Consider the following 22633-nt stretch of genomic DNA (forward strand, 5'->3'; position numbering starts at 1 on the left):
TAAATCAAAGAAGAAAAAGGTGTGATATCATATTGAACAAGTGTTTTTGGAGTTTGTATCAGTGGTTCAAAACAGTTTGTCAGCACAAACTTATCAAAAAAACGTTGTGTGCCTGTTAAACAGCTTTTTTGATACTTTATTTCCCAATTATTAAGCAAAACACTGTATTAAAATATTATATGAATCGAGTTATATGAATGCCTGAAATGAGGCATTTGCTAGTAACTTAAAAGACACAAAGAGCAAGAAGAACACATCACACAAATGGTGTTTGTTGCGACCATTTTTATATCTTCTGTGCACAATTTTGTGAGTGGAAATGAATAGACTTTTCAATGTTTTTTCTCCATGAAAAGCTTCATCTTCAGTCTGAAATAAAACAATTCACTCTCTGCCCTTTCACAGGCATAAAGAGAAAAAGTGAGGAAATACATTTGCATCTTTACATCAAGTCCACATTGCATTCTGTTCTCAATCATCCACATCCACTCAGTCATTCCACATTTTCTCTCTATATATTTATATATATTTTTAGTTTGTAGGAAATCAGTCTCCGGTCATTTGAAACAGAAGTCCAGGCCATACAAATCGAAACAGAAGAAAAGTCCTTTAATTCCTTCTACACGTTTGTCCATTCATTTTTGCGCATTTTGTCTTCCCCCTCAGGCGGTTTTCCTCCCTTCATCCAAAGGGACTCAGCAAAGGAGTGGCGAAATCGAGGAGGAATACAATCACAGTCTGATCTGAGGAAAGAAAACAACAAAATTCCGGCAACACACCTTTGATCCCCCCCTTAGTCTCTGAGGAACACGGGCAGAGGAGCGACAATATGAGCGCGTGCTTTTGTCGTGTCGGGGAGGGCACACAGTAGTCGGTAAGTGGCTAATGATGGCGGCAATGAAGGCTGTCATGGTGACTGTGTGGGTGGGCTGCTCTGGGTGGAGCTTGGAGAAAGGGAGGGGCTACAACTGCCTGGAGGAGCGCCGGAGGCCCGTGAACTGATCCCACCTGAGGAACTCTCCAAACCCTCAGAGTTCTCCAACATCTCCTGGATGAGAGGAGGCATGGAGCCGGGAATCTCCATCTTCAAGGTGATCACACGCTCTGCCCCTGTAAGACATGGAAAATTAATTTTGTTTTCATTTTAATGTCATGTAGTTGCACATGAATTTTTCTTGCAGTAAAATGGACAAGTAAGGATTAGAACTCATCCAGGAATGGGACTCACCCTTGGCACTGATGCTCCTCAGGTCTGTAATCTTCATCAGCATCTTAGGGAACATATGAGGTTTGTGTGGCCTCCTGTTCCTCACGTAGATCTTCAGTGCCTCCAGCAGCGGTTCCTGCAGTATGTCCACCTTATCAGCCTCCTTCAGGTCCTGCCGATCTGCACAAACCAACGAACACCACTTCACATTTAGCTCTCTAAGTTTATAGGTTGAGAGCTTATAGGCACACATTCAGATTGAGCAAAATCATGGAGATGGATACTTTTAGAGGTGAATCTTAAGAAACCGGTCAAGAACTTCATTCATGACATTCAATTATGACATCAATCACATTCATGATTAATTATGAAGATTTTACATCACAAATACATTTGTTTCTTTAAAAATAATTTTAATAATTCTACTTTTTTTTTTTTTTTTTTTTTTACTTTTTAGCTTTGTGGTCAAATACGACCTGGCCATGTTTTCATGAGATCATAAAATATATATATATTCACTATATGGGAGCAGATGCAATACCACCACCAAACACTGGATGGCACTAGAGTTCCATGTATCAAAAAACATGGAAAGATCATGTGACACTAAAGACTGATGGCTGCTGAAAATTCAGCTTTGCTATCACAGGAATAATTAGCATTTAGAAATATATTTAAATAGAAAGCAGTTCTTTTATAATATTTCACAATGTTTTGGTTTTTACTTTGTTTCATCAAATACATACAGCCTTGGTAATTCTGAGACTTCTTACATTAAAACAGTCTTAATTATTTAAATAATATATATTTCTCCAGCATATTACACTGTGCACAGTATGTAACCTTTATGTATGCAAGGCACACCAAAAAAGACCTATTGCATTTACCTATTACATAACATCTATTGTCAAATGCACTAACTAATACTGGCAAGTCTTTTAAAAGCACAATTATATGTAAAAATAACAGCATCTTTAATAAGCAGCCCATAGGTCATAATACACAGCGTGTGTGTGTGTACTGTACCTCCACAGAGCAGGCAAATAGCACTGAGCAGTCCCGTCTCTGCATCATCCATCTCTAGCGGTAGTAGCTGATTGGCGAAGGCAAACACCAGGTCTGTTAATGGACCGAAGCCAGCGTTGTGCATCTGCGTTCGGTTCAGCGTTAATCCATCAGAGAAAGTCATGGTGTCTTGCTCAGGTGTGTAACGGGTACAGATCCTTAGAATCTAAAAACAAAAACAGAGAGGAGATGTGTTGGCCTTAAAGGTGGGGTATACATTTTTACAAAAACACTTTAGAAAACTGAGTCGGGCCAGTACCAAAACAAACTTGTAGCCAATCAGCAGTAAAGGGCGTGTCTACTCATGATGCGAAGAGAGAGAGTGGTAATCAGTGCAAATGACGGACATTGGCCGAGCTGAGCGACGACAGAAAGATAGAGATGCCGGATAAAAAGCAAAAGAGGAAAACGTCTGCAGAACAAAAGGCGGCTTTGTCGAAAAAAAAACTTTTTTGTCGAAAAGCTTTGGCCTTTTGGCTTTTGTCTACTCCGGACACGACAGCTGTCCTGTTGCGTTCTGTCTACACTGGACTCGACAAAGCGACCATTGAAAGTCATTTGAAATTTGTGTCAATGTCATAAATAGAACGCGGCAGCAGTTTACTGTCGGGGATTTGTCGTGTCGTGTCTGTTTTACCAATGTCCTTGCAACGTCTGAAAGCTCTCAGATTTCATCAAAAATATCATAATTTGTGTTCCAAAGATGAACGAAGGTCTTACAGGTTTGGAACGACATGAGAGTAATTAATGACAGAATTTTCATTTTTGGGTGAACTAATCCTTTAAGTTACCTTTTAACTTCTATCATTTTAAAAGAAGTACATTACTAGTGTACAGGCAGTATAATTAAACACATTTTTTCACAAGGGAATGCTTGTGGGATTTGAACCTTCAACAGGCCAAATGTATGTATTCAGCTTCAGTGACGTAACGTAACCTGCTGTCTGAGCCAGTGCAGGCTTAGCAAAAGTCAGGTTCAGAGTGTGTTCTCACCAGTATGTCGAGGCAAGCGGCCTTCAGCAGTGTGATCTGGTCTGCGATGGTGAGGGTGGTGAATCCCGGCAGCTGCTTGGCAAACTCCACCGTCTTTATGATGCACTTGGTGGAGAGCTCGCTGAACTTATCCCACAAATCCACATCCAATGACACACGCCGCTCCGAGCTGTTACTCTATACACAGAGAGAGACAAAATTCAGCTATGGTAAATGTTTAATAACCGCATCCATAAAGGCTGAAAGAGTGGCCCATGAACTCTGGCTGTCAGCTTTAGTGAAGTCTGCTTGTAAACAGAAGCAGAATCAGCGCAGAGTTCTGGGAGTTATTGACAAACTGACACATATCTGTAGTTACAGTATTGATTCATCATTTAGTATCAGCTCTTTAATTAAAAACCAATACAGAGCCAAAACAGCAAGGTCATATCCTCACAGATGAAGAAGTTATTGGGTTGTGAAGAAGTCAAAATGCTGCATCACATGTATTCCAATGATTTCAATAGGGCTGGTGATATGGCTAAAGTATGTCAATATTTATCAATCAGCCTTTTGATGATATTTAATCCATATCTTTGGATATTTCTTATTGATCTTAATATTTTAACCATCATTTAAAACAATGTTGCCAAGCAGGTTTAAAATTTGAATGTAAAAAAAAAAAAAAAGTCAAAAATAGTTAGAAATACTAAGTGAATTCAAGGAAGAGCGATCAGACATGATTAAAGAGAGGCAAAAAAATTCTTAATAATAATAATTTACATGTAATTTACAGTGAAATTACAATAATAACTAAAGATGATTATTTATGGCTGTCTTCATTTATTTGCTTTCACTCATTAAACAAGTGTTTTTATTTTGGCTTTTATCTTTGCACATTTTACATTTTCATATTTACAGCATTTGCTGAGATGGAGTTCATGTGAAGCAGCATTTGCTGCGAAATGAGGTGTGCGTGTTAGACTGTGTTTATTAAGTGAATTGAAAAACTCAGCAGCAGTTTGTTCTGCAATTGTTTAAGGCCATTTCTACCTTCTCAGGTAGGAAATCACAGTAATGTGTATAAATATACAGAAAAATCACATCCCTGAATGATAGTGCATTTAATCTTTTTCATTTATATGAACAAATGTAACACATCATAACAAACAGCAATATTTTCCTACATATATATTTACTGAAACGTGCAAATGAAAGAAAAATGCCACACAGTGATGTCTGTGAACATTTTTGAATGACAATGTTGAAAAATACAATAAAGAAATGGGTTACAAACAGCAAAAAGAAAATCCATCACAAATAGGGAATCGTATACAAAAAGTATAAGATTCAGCCCTCACACGCTCTTACCGTGGTGTATTTGCCGAGCTGACAGAGAGAGGGGAAGGTCTCTTGGTGGGCTTTCCTGATTCTGTCAATCATCTGCTCTGTGTCTGGGCTCAGCGTGTAGCTTTCTGTGCATTCTGGCCTTTTCTCTTCTTTCTTCTTCTTATTCCTGTCATTCCTCACCGCTGCACAGACAAAAAGGCAAACGACAATATTGATTGCACATATCAATATTGATTGTGCAGATTCTAATATCTGTTTTAATGATTCTTAATTATTCTTCTTTTTAAGAAAAATTCTTGATCTTCAGATGACATTCAAAGATGTAGATCATGATCTACTTCTGACACAGATATATTAAGCTGTTATTAAGCTGTTACAATGAATTGTACCAAAAAAAGTTGAATTAAATCATGTTTCTGTAAGAACTGTAACATTTAGTAAAGAATCTTACACCATGTAACTTGTAACTTTTCGCCCTCTCATTAAAAATATTAAGTTGCATGTGCTTTGCATACAGAAATAATAATAATAATAATAATAAAATTAATTTTAGAATATTTTTTATTAAATCGAATAATATTTTTATCAAGCACTATTAGCGCAATAATAATAATAATAACAATAAAATATGATATTATTAAGAAGTTATTTTTAATTGAACATGGGTGTTGTTTATAATATTGCATTCTAAAATCATTTAATAGCATTTTATCATAAATTGTATGATAACACACTGTAGGTATCAGTGACTTGTAGGAGAAAATGAAGTGGGCCGAAAAGAACATGCATTTATTATTATTACTACTACTACCAGTACGATTACTTTTACTACTATTTATTGAACATTGGTGTATTTTACAATATTTAACCATTTAACCATCAGTTTGCTATCCCAGTGAGATGTGTTGCCATGCCATTTTAGAAAGAAATGAAGAGGGGAGAAATGAAAAGAGATGACAAGAAGACAGCTAGGAAAGAAAGAGTGATGAGATGGAGAAAAAGAGAGAAAACTTGCATGAGTAGCAGTGAAAGGCTGTTTGAGATGCAGTAAGCAGCAGTAATGGAGTGAGATGAGACAGACAGACAGATAGAGGAAACGTGTTAGAGCCAACACATCACATCTGTGAAGACAAACCATGAGGGGAGGATAGGCGAGAAAGAGAAAAAAAGTGTTAAAGGATGAAAAAGGACAGGAAGCAGAAATGTCATCACACCCCCACCATCAGTACCATATCAAACACATTCTCTCTCTCTCGCTCTCTCTCTCTGCAGGGTGTGTGTTAGTAGTTTGATGAATAGAGCGGGTGGATGAAGTCATACATAATGCTGATAGATCACCACAGGTGTCATTAGACCCAGAGCTAATTTAATCTCATTATATGACACGCGCACACACACACACACACACACACACACACACACACAAACTGTAATTCCATGGCATTATTTATTACGGAATTAATTCCTAAATAAAAGTGGGCTCTCTTAACGTGCCTACATTAGCCCCTATGACAGATTGGCACAGCGATCATAAGCCGCAAAACACAATTTAATGAAGTCATTAAAGAACTATTAGCCTGGCTGTACCATCACTCATGCACAAGCGTTACTGAGAGACCTGCAGCGAGAAAGAGAGAGAGCAAGAAACATCTCTTTCTCCAGCAGTATTTTGTGATTTTTACACACTGCAATCGGTGACGATATGGCTAGAAACGCCACCTACACAAGTATGCAAATGCCAAGTACACAGTTCAGGTGTATATACTTAACATGCGTTCTTGAGTCACAGTGGCATTAACAAACCCAAGGGGCCAATAGACATTCAACAGAGCTACATACAATATAGTACATGTCTGTACTATTAAAATAGTACAGTAAAGCAGAGCTGCAATATGAAGTGTGCTTGATGCCTTTCAGACTGAAAAAATGTGTGAAATTGAACTTAAGTGCCTACGTTAATGCACCTGCGAAGAGGTTTTTGGGCCGGTGTATTGTGATCTCATTACATAACTGCTAAAATAATACACACAAAAATATAGACGGTGTAAATATCAACTAATACACTGATAGGGGTGTAAATATCTGCTCTGCGAATGATTCAATTACTATTCATTACTAAAATGATGCAATTGAAATCATGATTCAATTAGATTGTTTTGGTAAGATTCATTATCATCTTCAAAAACATGCTGAAGGAGGACCATGATTTCAGCGATGCGGGAAACACGGAAGCATAATCCACTCATTAAAATGGAATTCACTATGTAAAGTGGAATATCATGGAATTTGGCTAATTTTGTATGAATAAATCAAAAGTAGGGCTGTAAACGTAAAGGGGTCATATGGCGATGCAAAAAAATAACATTATTTTGTGTATTTGGTGTAAAAACAACTGATAACAGCTCTCAGTGATGTGTATCGGGTCCCCGCTATATTAGCAGCAACATTCACAAATGTTTACAGAACAAGCGGGAACCCAGTGTGCCTGTAGCCTCCTCTATTTCTGTTTTATTAAGCAATAGAAAGTCTAAGGCCTTCTCAAGCCGTACGGCTGACCCATCTAACCTGCGGCCTATAATGCATCAATCTAAGATTGCTGTAGAGACAAAATGTAATTCCATCAAGTTAGCATTTTTAAACATTCGCTCACTTAAAAATAAATCATTTCTGATCAACGATTTAATAACCACAAACAACCTGGATTTTATGTTTTTAAATGAAACATGGTTAGAAGACGGCTGCAGTTCAACAGTCCTCACTGAAACAGCCCCTCCTAACTTTAATTTTATAAGTGTCTGCAGGACTGTTAGGAGAGGTGGAGGTGTAGCTGCTCTGTTTAAAGATGTTTATCAGTGCAAGCAAATGTCATTTGGTCAGTATTCATCTTTTGAATACCTAGGTATTGTGCTGAAAGGTGCTCCACGCACCCTGTTTATCATTATTTACAGGCCTCCAAAATATTCTCCAGCCTTTGTTGATGATTTCACTGAACTGTTATCAATGATTTCCTCAGAGTTTGACTGTTTTGCTATTGCAGGGGATTTTAATATTCACATAGATAATGCAGAAATCAAAACTACAAAAGAAATTATAACTGTTTTAAACACTTTTGACCTGAGTCAGCATGTGCACGGACCAACACACAATCGTGGACACACTCTAGATTTACTCATCAGTAGAGGTCTAAACATCTCATCCATTGTAATTAAGGATGTAGCACTATCTGATCACTTCTGTATTTTCTTTGATATATTGATCTCGGTCACCACTGAATCTAGATCTGTCTCTATCAGAAAGAGATGCATTAACGAGAACACTAGTGCACTATTTATGGAGGCAATATCATTAACACCAAGCATTTCTGCAGACTCTGTTGATCTTCTCCTGGAGTCATTTAACTCAAAAATTAAGAATGTTATTGATGATATTGCCCCGATAAATGTCAGCAAGAAGACGGGGAAACAGAAATCAATTTGGAGAAAATCAACAGCAGTTCAGAGCATGAAAAGACAATGCAGAAAAGCTGAGCGGATGTGGCGGAAGACGAAACTCGAAATTCACTATAGCATCTATAAAGACAGCCTTCATGCTTTCAATGTGGAACTAGCCACAGCTAGACAGACTTTCTTTTCAAACCTTATAAACAGTAACTTAAACAACACCCGCACTCTTTTTGCGACTGTTGAGAGACTGACAAACCCCCCAAGTCAGATTCCCAGTGAAATGCTCTCCGACAGCAAATGCAATGAGTTTGCTTCCTTCTTTTCTGAGAAGATCAATAATATCAGAAAGGAGATTGGCACATCCTCAAGTTATGCAGAGGTCACACAGATTCGACCGCAATTTCAAAAAGAAGTGACTATGTGTGTTTTTAAAGAAATTGATAACAAAATTTTGGAAGAAATAGTACAGCACCTTAAATCTTCAACCTGCTATCTTGACACACTTCCCACATCCTTTTTCAAAAATGTGCTTAACTGTTTAGAAGCTGATCTCTTAGAAGTGGTGAACGCCTCACTTCTTTCTGGGACTTTTCCAAACTCCCTTAAAACTGCAGTTGTTAAGCCCCTTCTGAAAAAGCGCAATCTTGATAACACCATGTTGAGCAACTATAGACCCATATCAAATCTTCCTTTCATAGGTAAGATAATTGAAAAGGTAGTTTCTAATCAGCTGAACAACTACTTAAAGTCAAATGGATACCTGGACAATTTTCAATCTGGTTTCCGAGCACATCACAGCACAGAGACAGCACTCGTTAAGATAATAAATGATATTCGCGTCAATTCTGATTCTGGCAAAATATCAGTGCTGGTACTACTAGATCTTAGTGCTGCGTTTGACACTGTCGATCATAACATACTTTTAGAGAGACTGGAAAACTGGGTCGGGCTTTCTGGGATGGCACTCAAATGGTTCAGGTCATACTTAGAAGGGAGAGGTTATTATGTGAGTATAGGAGAGCATAAGTCTAAGTGGACGGCCATGACATGTGGAGTCCCACAAGGCTCAATTCTTGCACCGCTCTTGTTTAACCTGTATATGCTCCCACTAAGTCAGATAATGAGGAAGAACCAAATTGCCTATCACAGCTATGCTGATGATACCCAGATTTACCTAGCCTTATCTCCAAATGACTACAGCCCCCTTGACTCCCTCTGCCAATGCATTGATGAAATTAACAGTTGGATGTGCCAGAACTTTCTTCAGTTAAACAAGGAGAAAACTGAAATCATTGCATTTGGAAACAAAGATGAAGTTCTCAAGGTGAATGCATACCTTGACTCTAGGGGTCAAACAACTAAAAATCAAGTCAGAAATCTTGGGGTGATTCTGGAGACAGACCTTAGTTTTAGTAGTCATGTCAAAGCAATAACTAAATCAGCATACTATCATCTCAAAAATATTGCAAGAATTAGATGTTTTGTTTCCAATCAAGACTTGGAGAAACTTGTTCATGCCTTTATCACCAGCAGGGCGGATTACTGTAATGGTCTCCTCACCGGCCTTCCCAAGAAGACCATTAGACAACTGCAGCTCATCCAGAACGCTGCTGCCAGGATTCTGACTAGAACCAGAAAATCTGAGCATATCACACCAGTCCTCAGGTCGTTACACTGGCTTCCAGTTACATTTAGGATTGATTTTAAAGTACTTTTACTCGTTTATAAGTCACTCAATGGCCTAGGACCTAAATATATTGCTGATATGCTCACTGAATATAAACCAAACAGACCACTCAGATCATTAGGATCGAGTCAGTTAGAAATACCAAGGGTTCACACAAAACAAGGGGAGTCTGCTTTTAGCTATTATGCGGCCCGCAGTTGGAACCAGCTTCCAGAAGAGATCAGATGTGCTAAAACATTAGCCACATTTAAATCAAGACTCAAAACTCATCTGTTTAACTGTGCATTTGTTGAATGAGCACTGTGCTATATGTCCGAACTGACTGCAATTAATTTTTGGTATAATCATTTTCTTTAAATTTATTTTAAATCATTTTCTATATCATTTTAAAATTCCTTGTTTTTATTATTTTTATTTCCATGTTTTTATTGATTTTAATGTCTATTTCACTTTCTTTTATGTAAAGCACTTTGAATTACCACTGTGTATGAAATGTGCTATATAAATAAACTTGCCTTGCCTTGCCTAATGCAATGCGTGTAGCCGGTTTAAGGTTAAAAAAACACCTTATTTTCCACATTCCGTACATTAAAGGGTTAGTTCACCATAAAATGAAAATTCTGTCATTAATTACTCACCCTCATGTCGTTCCAAACCCGTAAGACCTTCATTCATCTTCAGAACACAAAATAAGATGTTTTTGATGAAATCGGAGAACTATCTGACACTCCATAGACAGCAACACAACTGAAATGTTCCCAGGTCCAGAAACGTAATAAATACATCGGTAAAACTGTCCATGTGACATCAGTGGCTCAACTTCAGTTTTGCGACGCTACGAGAAAACTTTTTTTTTTTTGTGCAAAGAAAACAAAAATTACATAATCTACTCGACCATTCTTCTCCCCCGAGTTACGTTTTCTGCCATTTTGGAGAGTACCTATGAATGTATTTCACATAATCAGTGTTGTTTAGGTTCGGGGGGAAAGCTTGCGCATGAACGTAATCTGCATATTAAGCGTTGTTTATGCTTAGGGTAAAGGGTGCGTATGCGTTGTGATGCTCTCTAAAATGGCGGACGACGTAACTCGGGAGAGAAGAATGGTTGAGTAAATTATGTATTTTTTGTTTTCTTTGTGCCAAAAAAAAAAAAAAAAAAGTATTCTCGTAGCGTCGCAAAACTGAAGTTGATGTCACATGGACAGTTTTACCGATGTATTTATTACGTTTCTGGACCTGGAAAAATTTCAGTTGTGTTGCTGTCTATGGAGTGTCAGATAGTTCTCCGATTTCATCAAAAACATCTTAATTTGTGTTCCGAAGATGAACAAAGGTCTTACGGGTTTGGAACGACATGAGGGTGAATAATTAATGACAGAATTTTTATTGTGGGGTGAACTAACCCTTTAATTATTTCTCCTCTCTGCATCGCCTTTCTGAAACGTGTTGATTTTTACAAAGCTCATCGTTCTGAAAAGCGAGGTGTGCTCTGATTGGCACGCTATCTAGTGCCTTGTGATTGGCTGAATACCTCAAGTGTGTGATGGAATTGTTATGCTCTTTACCATATTTGCAAACACACGGCGTCTCCACAACATGGTGGTACCAGCAACAATACTACAGCATGAATAATAGTTACGCCTTCTTTCTTTGCGTAAACAGTTGTACGGTGTTATGTATCTCTTCCAACACAGTGATGTCAGATTTGTGGGGACGTGTTTAAATGAGGATTTTAGGAAGGCACGGATGAGTCTTAACTTTTATAAAGAATACCTCTTTGTGTTTAGTCTTTGCAACTACAGATATACAGTCATGGTCAGAATTATTGGCACCCTTGGTAAATATGATCGAAGAAGGCTGTGAAAATTAATCTGTATTCGTAATCCTTTTGATTTTTTATTTAAAAAAATTCACAAATAACCAATAATCACCAATAATTCTGACCACGACTGTATGCACAAACAGCTTGTAACACTCCAAGGACAAATGAAAACTTGAAAATCGCATCATATGACCCCTTTAATAAAATCGCAATATGGACTAATGCGTGTGAATATTATAGACTAAATTTAGATATGAAGTCTGCGTGTGAATCAGAGGCGCAGTTTCATCTACTACAAATACTCAAACCTGCATGTCAATTAAGTATTCATACGTAAAGCTTTAAAACAGAATTGAATAATAATAAAAAAAAAATACTTGATTATTTGACTAATCAAAACAAAAAATCTATAGTTTAATGGATCAAAAAACAATGCTTGCAGCCTTAATTCCAATATCAAACATAAAAACAACAGTCGCTCAATATCCACTAAGTGCCACCAAGTCATAGTTTTCTGTAACAGCAGCGGCTGCTGGCACATGACCAAAAGCGCAAATCTTATTGGTCGGCTGTTTTCTTCACAGTGTGATGGAAAAGACTTTAGAACCCCTCTGTTACATCGACAACAGGCAAATGTTCATGTCAGTCTGAACGTATGCATTAAGAATTGCTGATTCAAATGAAAATGTTTAAATCTCAACAAATTTTCATGACAAACATTTGTTTTGGTGTGAACAGGCCTTAATGCTCACATACGTCTGGTTCAGGAAGTGTGTGTGTGTGTGTGCATGTGTGCTTGAGGCTCTTGACAGGGATAATTTGAGAGGAGAAAATTAAAGCGCTGGCAGATCGTCCATCACAAAGATGAAATTCAATGAAAAGATAATGTCAATGTTTCCTCCCTCCGCTCCCGCGTTCTCCACTCCTCTTATTTCACAATCTCTCGTCCTCCTCAGCAGCGGCAGATGAGTTGTGAGTCAAATGCATTTGGAGCAGAGAGAACCCAGCATGTTGTGCTAAAAATCAATGCATGTGTGTGTGTGTTTTATTACAGATGTTGTGTGCTTTCAAATGTATGCAGGAAGTGAAGTGTGAAAATGCTGCTGTGCATCATTTTGTAAATGTACCACAGAGTCAAGAGGTTTGAACTCATATGAACTCACATTAATGAAACGAGCACGTGTCCTGTCATTGTGAATGATTTGATGGGTCATCTGAATGGCAACAGAATCTCACCACGATGCCTGCTAGATATCCATGTGCATGTATCTGTCAGACTTGTCCATAATGTCAAGCTTGACATGCACATGATCACTGAAGGAACTTAATATTATATATTACATCAACAATTTATATTTACAACAATTATTTAATCTGTTTGAATAAAGTGTATATAAAACAAGTTATTACAGCCACCATTTTAATATTTAAATATTTCATAAAAAAAAAAAAAGCATTAAATACAATTTCGTATTTCTTGTTTAAATATTTCAAAAGTTTTTAAAATTTTTAAAAGTTTAATAGAAATGTTCTTATTTTAGTGTGTGCAACTTTATTTGAGTGTTTATTTTTTAAATAGATTAAATACATTTGATTTTGTTTTAGGCTTGATTACAATCATTTTGTTTTAGTAAAAAAAAAAAAAAAAAGCATTTTCGTGCATAACTAATAATTATTCATCATAATAAATTAAATAGTTATAAAATATATAAAATGCACTATTTGATGTCTCTTGCTGCAGTGGGGACACATCCACTTGGATGGTGAGAGCGTGTCAAATCTGTCTGGACGATTTCTGAACAAACACACATCCACAACTTCTGCTGTAGACCTGTGAGTGTGTGTGTGTATGTGTGTGTATTTTCTCACTTGTCCCAATTAACTTCTCAAGTATGACAGCACCTAGCAGTGTGGAGACGTGTTCTGGTATAGCCAGAGGGAGGCACTGACTGTGAGTGTGTGTGTGTGTGTGTGTGTGTGTGCGTACTTATATCGCTACTTGCTATTTAATATTTTGGCAAGAGTTCTTCAGCTGTGGAGGGAGTATTGCTGATGCATTGCTCACATTCTTTGGACATCCCCACTTCCAGGCACTTCTGCAGCCGGCAGTATTGACAGCGGTTGCGGGTGACTTTGTTGATGATGCAGTTCTTCTCTCTGTGGCACGTGTAGACCATGTTCTTCTGGATACTTCGCCTGAAGAAACCCTAAACACAAACAACACAAATAGGACTGTGAGACAAACTCCAAGAGATGCAAGAAAGTGCCAGTCATGTGTCAAAACATCTAGATTTTAACTTCCACATGGTGCTTTTCCCGTACAAAACTCATAGCAATGATGGTAAAGTGTTGCTGGTGTTATTTTTATTTATTTTTTTAAAAGTCAACCAGCAAAAACTCTAGGTCTGATCAATTAGATCTAAAAAAGCTTTAAAGGAACATCTAAACTTGAAAAAGCATCTTAAAGTAAGTTCTTCTCAGTCTTTGAAAACCAGGGCTCCCAACACTGTTCTCACACCACACAGAATTTTTTTCACGCAATGCCAGTGAGGTTTGTACGGTGGCCCAATAGTGCACAACACAAGTAAATCCCCTCAACAAAGCAGAAGCAAGCTGCAACACCATGAAATTAGCACAACACTACAGAAGCATGTTGCAATACAGCCAAATTAGCACAACACAACAAAATTAGTCCTGTGTGGTGTGTTGGGGCAATTTCGTTGTGTTGTGCACTACTGGGCCACTGTAGGTTTGTTTGTATGAGTTCTTGTTTTTCTATATTTATAACATATGGTATAGTTAAGCAATCAATCAATCAAGGAAGAAGAGTGCTGTTTTCCCGAATATTAGCACGATTGCAAATGTGATACTGATTTTATACAATTCAGGTTGTTAACATAAAAACAAGTCCCTTACCCTAAATATTCCAAACTATTCAGATTAAGTTACTAAAACTGAGTAACCAGTCATAAGGTTAAATTTTCATCCGAAAGCTGAATAAATAAGCTTGTCATTGATGTAAGGTTTGTTAGGATAGGACAATATTTGGCCGAGATACAACTATTTGAAAATCGCCTTTAAAGTTGTCCAAATGAAGTTCTTAGTAATGCATATTGCTAATCAAAAATTAAGTTTTGAAATATTTACAGTAGGAAATTTACAAAATATCTTATGTAAATTCAATTGGTTATAATACTATGTGATTTCCTGATCAATCCCCAACTAATCAAACAAGACGATCAGAAAAAACAGAAATTGATTTTCACGATCTTTTAGACCAGGGGCTCCGAAGTTACCAGAGTAAGGATGACAAGAAGAGACAAAAAGAGGAACGACGCAAGAGGGCTAAAGGCAGAGCTGGAAAATCAAAAGATCTGTGTTAAGCTAAAAGAGATTCTGAAGTTGATGAGAAAACAAGAATCTTTAAACAGAAGAATAATGGGGAAAATGAGAGATGATTCATTTGAGTGGATTTTCTGCTGAGTTGCAAATGTTAACAAATGATTTAGAAGTAATGGAACTTCAAACTTTTGGTTTCAGAAGTATAAATGTCAAGATGTTATGTTTCCAGTATGTGCTGTATATGGAGAGCACGAATATGAATTGCTTTGGAGTTATTAATACTATGTTTATGATGCTTGCTTTACAAAGAAATGGTTGTTGACAAGGAGATGCGTTTTGCACTCGTTAATTACACTTGCAGAATGGAGCTTCTAGTTAAAACCAAGTCATGAGGTGTTATTCATATTTGCTATATATGAAGTGTGTGGTTTAGACGCCTATATCTACGAATATGTATGTGTGATATGGGGTGTTACAATTTTTCCATAGTTTAAAATATCAATAGGCATGCTTGCTATCTAACAAATGAGGAAGTTGTTATTTTGCATTTGAACTGTTAACCTTACCATAAGTAGTATCTGGGTGAAGGGTCACGGTCTCTGTCGGCTCGAGGAACTGAAACCAACACAGACAGTGGGGGGAGACAGACGACACGTGCGATGGAAGACTATAAAGAGCTGAAGACAGAGATGGACGAGGCCGGCATATTGCGTGGTGAAGACTTCTCGTTTGTTATTTTTTGTTATTTGCTTATGAGTTACTGTATATTTAAATAAAACTAAACCATTGTATTGGGGATTCGTTAAACTTTTAAATCAGTCTCGGAGTAATTCATTCTTAAATAACTAGTTATCAGTACCTAAATAAATCCTTATTGCACGCTTCAAGTGGTCTGAACTTCATCTGACATCCATTCAACTGAGGGGTAATTATAGAATTATCCATTATGAGCCTGTTATGAGGAATGTGGATGTGATTATTAGGTTTTAATTCTCTGTACCGGTATAAAAACATTACACTTCATGGAACATGATCTTTACTTAATATCCTAATGATTTTTGGCGTAAAAGAAAAATCAATAATTTTGATTCGTACAATGTATTTTTGGCTATTGCTACAAATATACCCCAGCGACTTAAGACTGGTTTTGTGGTCCTGGGTCACAATGTATTTTGCAATCTGCTTACCAAAGATCTGTGCAAACAATCTGTCTAACACTGAGAACAGAGAAAAAGGAATGTGTATAAGGGGGTCAGCATGGTTAATGTGCGCATTGTCAGTAAATCACCTGCAGAATTTTCCCCTCCTATCTGCAATTTTATGGAATTGCGCTCTAACGATAATTTGCCGTTTAGTAAATCTTGCCCATAGTTGTGTGTAATTTACGTTGTAGAGCAAAACGTCCAAGAATCATAAATTTAGAGACCATGTTTTACTCAAAAATTTTAAAAACATAATAAAAACACATAGGAAAATACGGCTGCAGCACTACCTCCTTCATTAGCTTTAGCATAGTTAACCCTTTTTTGTTAGCAACTTGTAGTGTACTAACTATTTGTTTGTAAACTTTTCGTATGGTATAGTAGTTCAAGTAATACTGTACATAGCTACACTACAAGTTTTAAGTGACATGTTCAAAACTATCTGAATGGATTGCGATGGACTTGTACAGATTCATTCTAGTTAAAGAACACAGACACAGCCAGATCATTTCCATAATGACCAGTGCAATCCACCAAGTGCAGTGCAAATTACAGCCTACTTTAAGACATGCTTTTTTGGGGAGGTGTTAAAGAATGGCGCAAATACCAGTAATTTGACGAGCGCAAACATTAGTAAATGGCGTTGTGTGGTTCATTTTAATACCCTCCTCCCATAAATTTTGCATCTGAAAACTCCTACAAGTGCATAAGGTCAGGCGCAAAAACGACATGTGTCCACGCCTTTTCAGCTCTAACTTGTCACTGCGCCTCTTTAGTAAATCCCGACAGAACTATTTTAACGGTAAAAGACATCCCTATACTAGAAAATGCTTACTTTTTAAAAATGTATGTCTGTGATAAGCAACTACATAAGAATGTTTAAGGGTGAGTGTGAAAATGCCCAAGTATTGTCAAGTTATGTTTACATGTACTTCACTAACACTACTATACTGTGTGTATATAAACAGTATTGTGTTATTCTTCTCTACTTTTTGGGAAAAATGGCTTACTGGAAAACTGAAACTATTTTGAAAACAGCTAAGCTAAGCTAGTAATGTTGCTACTTTGGGTCGAATGAGAACGGGTCGCATCACTCACCTTGCAGCCCTCACAGGCACTGACGCCATAGTGGTACCCTGAAGATTTGTCCTGACACACAAAGCAGGGCTTATAAATGCGAGGAGGAGGGGGCGGAGAGGGTGGGCTTGGGACGATCTCCTCTGAACTCGTACTCTGGGTCTCGATAGCTGTGAAAGAGAGAGAGTTTATGGGTCAATGACATGACATTTTTTTGCTTTGTGTGTCTATTATTACAGTATTCAAAAATACATTAAATAATCTATTAATAATCTATTCAATCAGACTGTGACTTGAACACACTTTTTCTATGACCTACATGTTCATTTCTGAATTAAAATGAATTTCAATATTATTTTTGTCAAGCATATTCATTAAAATAAAACATTTACATTTAGTCATTTAGCAGACGCTTTTATGCTGTACAAAAGAGGACAATGGAATAGGGGTCGACCGATTATCGACCTGGCCGATTATTGCCACCGATATTAAGCATTTTTATGATAATCGGCATCGGTCATTTTCAAAAGTCATCGTGACGTATTGTCAAGTATGGTGACCCATACTCGAAATTGGTGCTCTGCGTTTAACCCATCCAAGTGCACACACACAGCAGTGAGTAGTGAACAAATGCACACACACACACACACACACACACACCGTGAACACACACCCGGAGCAGTGGGCAGCCATGCTGCAGCGCCCGGGGAGCAGTTGGGGGTTCGGTGCCTTGCTCAAGGGCACCTCAGTCGTGGTATTGAGAAAACCGATGTGCCGATAAAATTATTTAATTTTGAAACGCGCTATTTGGCTCTGATGCAGCCTGTCGGAACTCACCACTCTGTGGCCTAGAGCAGTCTCCGCCCACAGCGCATCTGATTTGTTGAGAGTCAGGAGTCCTACCAATCAAGTGGAAGACTAAAGGCGCTCTCACACCGAAAGCGCTTGCTAATTGGTGCTGCTTCATTATGTATCAGTTATCTCTCAAAGGCAGCAGCAGACCTTGCACAAGTTGCAATAAATTACAATCCACTACACTGAAGTTGTAAAAACCTCAGTTTTATCTATTTATGGTTTCCGAGATGGGGGAAACGCAGGGGGAAATCGCGGAATCCAGTCATATGGAATTTACTGTATAACGCGGAGTCACGGAATTAGTCAAAGTTTGGATGAATTAATCAAAAGTAGGTCAGTACACTTAAATCGACTCATGATATGGGCTATCTGTAAACATTAAGCTGCAAAAAGACTATTTAAATATGAATTCTGCATGTTCGGCGTGTCTCTGTATATGTGAAAGGCACAGACGCGCGGTTTTGACACACACACACACTGAAGTGCGCGACGCTCGCGGTGTATTCCACATCTGCCATGTCACTAAATGAGGACATAAATACATGAACATCATCTCCAGAACTGCTCTGAGAGTTACTTCATGAGCATTTGACTGTTTCGTTTGAGTAAAACGATCGTCATATCATAAATTGGCTACAGAAACTTAAGAGGTCCTCATGGCAACCCGTCAAAATAAAAGTTCGGTTTATTTACTAATGCTACTAAATTATTACAACTTTTGTTTAAAAGAACAATCACACAATACGCTATTTCTTACATGTTTTAATTTTAATAGTAAACCCATTTGTTTGCCAAAAAATAGAGGTCAACTCTCATTTGATTAAAATATAAATTAAATTAATGTTTTATGCCTTCATTTGCACTGCTCTGTAAATGAAAACTAATGGAAATTACTGTCACATAGGCCAAGACTAAGATACTGTCACATAGGCCAAGATTAAGATACTGTCACATAGGCCAAGATTAGGATGACGGAAATTGGGACATTTCAATAGGCTATTGAACCAAGTGAGCCTATAACAGGCTATTAGTGTTATAGTTTAAAATAGTTGCGGTCTTCTTCACAACTTCTACAATGGAGCTATGAAGACAATTCAATTATTTACACGTATTATATACATTGCGCTTTTTAAATTAATCAATTGATGTGCATTAGATGATGAATTGAATAGTCACCTCTTGTAGGTTATGATTTAGTCAACCGAACATAATTAATGAAGAATTATGAGAGGTTATGCTATTACACATACATTTCTAACATGTAAATTATTGAAGCCAAATACTTACATTTCCCCAAGCTGTTTAGCTGTAGTATTTAGTATTCATAGGCTTAATCATGAAGCATACAGTGGCCCCACTTTTAACTCTCTCTTTATATATTACCCTTATTGTAGATGGATGCATGGGGGAAGACAAGAGTAAGAAGTGCAACCAACACTAGGGAAGGCCGTTTTTGTCAGAGCCCTTGTTATTCTTAATTTTGACATTCATTTTCATTTTTACACCAGACATATCGGTTCAATATATCGGGTATCGGTCTACTTGGTCTGCAATAATCGGTATCGGCCCTGAAAAACACATATCGGTCGACCCCTACAATGGAAGCAATCAAAATCAACAAAAGGGCAATAATATGTAAGTGCTATAAGTCTCAGTTAGCTTTACGCAGTACATGTAGCAAGTTTTTTTTGTTTAATTATATAATAAATAAAAAGAAAACAGATAGAATAGAAAAAGAATAGAGCAAGCTAGTGTTAGAGGCCTTTTTTACTTTTGTTAATTGTCTAGTGAATAAAAAGAAAACAAATAGAATACAAAAATATTAGAAAAGCTAGTGTTTGTATTTTTTATGAATAGAATTAGAATAGAGAGTGCTAGAGTTAGAGGGTTGAAGATGGAAGAGATGTGTTTTTAGCCAATTCTTGAAGATGGCTAAGGACTCAGCTGCTCGGATTGATTTGGGCAGGTCATTCCACCAGGGGGGAACATTTAATTTAAAAGTCTGTGAAAGTGATTTTGGGATGGCACAATTAGGCGACATTCACTTGCAGAACGTAAGCTTCTAGAGGGCACATAAGTCTGAAGTAATGAATTTAGGTAAAGGGGTGCAGAACCAATAGTGGTTTTGTAGGCAAACATTTATGCCTTGAAATTTATGCGAGCAGCTATTGGTAGCCAGTGCAAATTGATAAACAGCGGTGTGACATGCATTATTTTTGGTTCATTAAAAATTAATCTTGCTGCAACATTCTGGATTAATTGTAAAGGTTTGGTAGAACTGGCTGGAAGACCTGCCAAGAGAGCATTGCAATAGTCCAGCCTGGACAGAAAAAGAGCTTGAACAAGGAGTTGTGAAGCATGTTCCGAAAGAAAGGGCCTGATCTTCTTGATGTTGAATAAAGCAAATCTGCAGGACCGGGCAGTTTTTAGCAGTGTGGTCTGAGAAAGTCAGCTGATCGTCAATCATGACTCCAAGGTTTCTGGCTGTTTTTGAAGGAGTTATGGTTGATGTGCCAAACTGAATGATGAAATTGTGATGAAACAATGGGTTTGCTGGAACCACAAGCAGTTCTGTCTTGGCAAGGTTGAGTTAAAGATGATGGTCCTTCATCCAGCAAGAAATGTCTGTTAGACAAGCTGAGATGCAAGCAGCTATCGTTGGATCATTAGGATGGAATGAGAGGTAGAGCAGAGTGTCATCAGCATAGCAGTGATTTAAAAAGCCATGTTTTCTGAACGACAGATCGTAGTGATGCCATGTAGACAGAGAAAAGAAGTGGTCCAAGAACTGAGCCCTGAGGCACCCCAGTATGTGTTGACTTAGATGCCTCACCTCTCCAAGATACCTTGAAGGACCTATCTGAGAGGTAAGACTCAAACCACTGGAGTGTGGCTCCTGAGATACCCTTTACCAATAGGGTTGACAGTAGGATCTGGTGGTTAACCGTGTCAAAACCAGCAGACAGATCCAGCAAGATAAGTATTGAAGATTTGGAATCCGCTCTTGCAAGTCTTAGGGCTTCAACAACTGAGAGCATGGCAGTCTCAAAAAAAGTCCTAAAACCTATGCTGAAAATAGTTTTTCAGAAGCTTTAAACATTTAATAGCCCAAATTAAATCCAAACGATGCTGAATAAGGCAGACTTTCCCATTTATCTAGGAGGCATCCCTAACCCTGAACCCTGTCCCGGAGCATCACATTGCAGCACCGCTGTATGTGACTAGGAACATTACAAGAGAGATCAAAGACACAGATGTCCTGAATCAGCTCCTCTAAGGAACTGAGCTCCTGTCAGAGAGACACAGATGATCTTAGCACATTTATTAAGCATGTGTAACACATTTGTGCTGCTGATAATTAGCCAGCCATTGCACATCAAAACAAGAGATGAACACTGTTAAACACCACCACCTTCTGATGGGAAGGTGAACAGACAGCACTGGCTTGGTTTCCTGCTTTTTGTGCTGCGGGAACTACAAACATCTTACACGTTTAGTAACAGTAGTAGTATTCAACATAGTAGTGGTAGTATTAACAAACAAACAAAAATAAATAAATATTTATTTATTCACTTTTTAACGCCATGTCAGCATCATGGCCATTTTCATGGCGATCTCAGAATAAATTACACAAGGTATACAATTAACAAAAACTTATAAAAGACGTTTCAAATCTACACTAGACAAAAATTCTAAAATACATTCAGACGATACATTTTTGAATAAATCAGTAAAACACCTCTTAATAAAACCGTTAAAAATGAAAAAAAAATAAAAAAAAATAAAATACTACTCCTACCCCCCCACTACTATTTACTATTAATATATTTAGTTTTAGCTCATTTTTCTGTCAAGTTATTATTTAATATTAATTAGATATATTCATATCATTATAATTAATTATAGTATTATTAATAATATTTATCTAACACTAATATTGTTATTCAGTTTTATAATTTACTTAATATAAATAATTTTGACAATTATTTTTAGATATTTTAAATTATTAATATATTATTGCATCTGTTATTATTAATATATTTATAATTTTATTTTAGTTTTTATTTATAAATTACATTTTATCTAACAACAATTGTTATTGTATTATTAAATAAGTATAATTATGTTATAAAAAAAAATTAAAGTATTAATTTATTAATTATTATGTGAGACCCTGGACCACAAAACCAGTTATAAGTCTTATTTTTTTCAAAATTGAGATGTATACATCATCTGAAAGCTGAATAAATAATATTTCCATTGATGTATTGTTTGTTAGGATAGGACAATATTTGGTCGAGAAACAACTATTTGAAAATCTGGAATATGAGGGTGCAAAAAAATCTGAATATTATGAAGTTGCCCAAATGAAGTTCTTAGCAATAATACTAATAATCAAAAATTAAGTTTTAAAATATTTTTACGGTAGGAAATTTACAAAATATCTTCATGGAACATGATCTTTACTTAATATCCTAATGTTTTTTGGCATAAAAAATTGATAAATTTGACCCATACAATGTATTTTTGGCTATTGCTACAAATATACCCCAGTGACTTAAAACTGGTTTTGTGGTCCAGGGTCACATTTATCCAACATGATTTTATTAT

The 22633-nt window shown here is 37.0% G+C and overlaps 1 protein-coding gene across 3 annotated transcripts in view; it reads right to left on the reverse strand.

Moving 5' to 3' along the window:
- Window positions 1-266: 266 nt before the first annotated feature.
- The window catches only part of LOC306852501 (retinoic acid receptor alpha-A), a 215499-nt gene continuing 193132 nt past the window's right edge, over window positions 267-22633 (reverse strand). For all 3 annotated transcript variants that reach the window (XM_079389394.1, XM_079389395.1, XM_079389396.1), the window contains 7 exons: window positions 17189-17337; window positions 13612-13753; window positions 4616-4776; window positions 3266-3442; window positions 2234-2438; window positions 1229-1387; window positions 267-1110 (listed from right to left, as the gene is read on the reverse strand). In XM_079389394.1, the coding sequence (XP_079245520.1) occupies window positions 908-1110; window positions 1229-1387; window positions 2234-2438; window positions 3266-3442; window positions 4616-4776; window positions 13612-13753; window positions 17189-17337 (1196 nt within the window). In that variant the 3' untranslated portion in view covers window positions 267-907. The remainder of the gene's footprint in view (window positions 1111-1228; window positions 1388-2233; window positions 2439-3265; window positions 3443-4615; window positions 4777-13611; window positions 13754-17188; window positions 17338-22633) is intronic.

The sequence above is a fragment of the Barbus barbus genome (assembly GCF_936440315.1).
Source record: "Barbus barbus genome assembly, chromosome: 32".
NCBI classification, from domain to species: domain Eukaryota; kingdom Metazoa; phylum Chordata; class Actinopteri; order Cypriniformes; family Cyprinidae; genus Barbus; species Barbus barbus.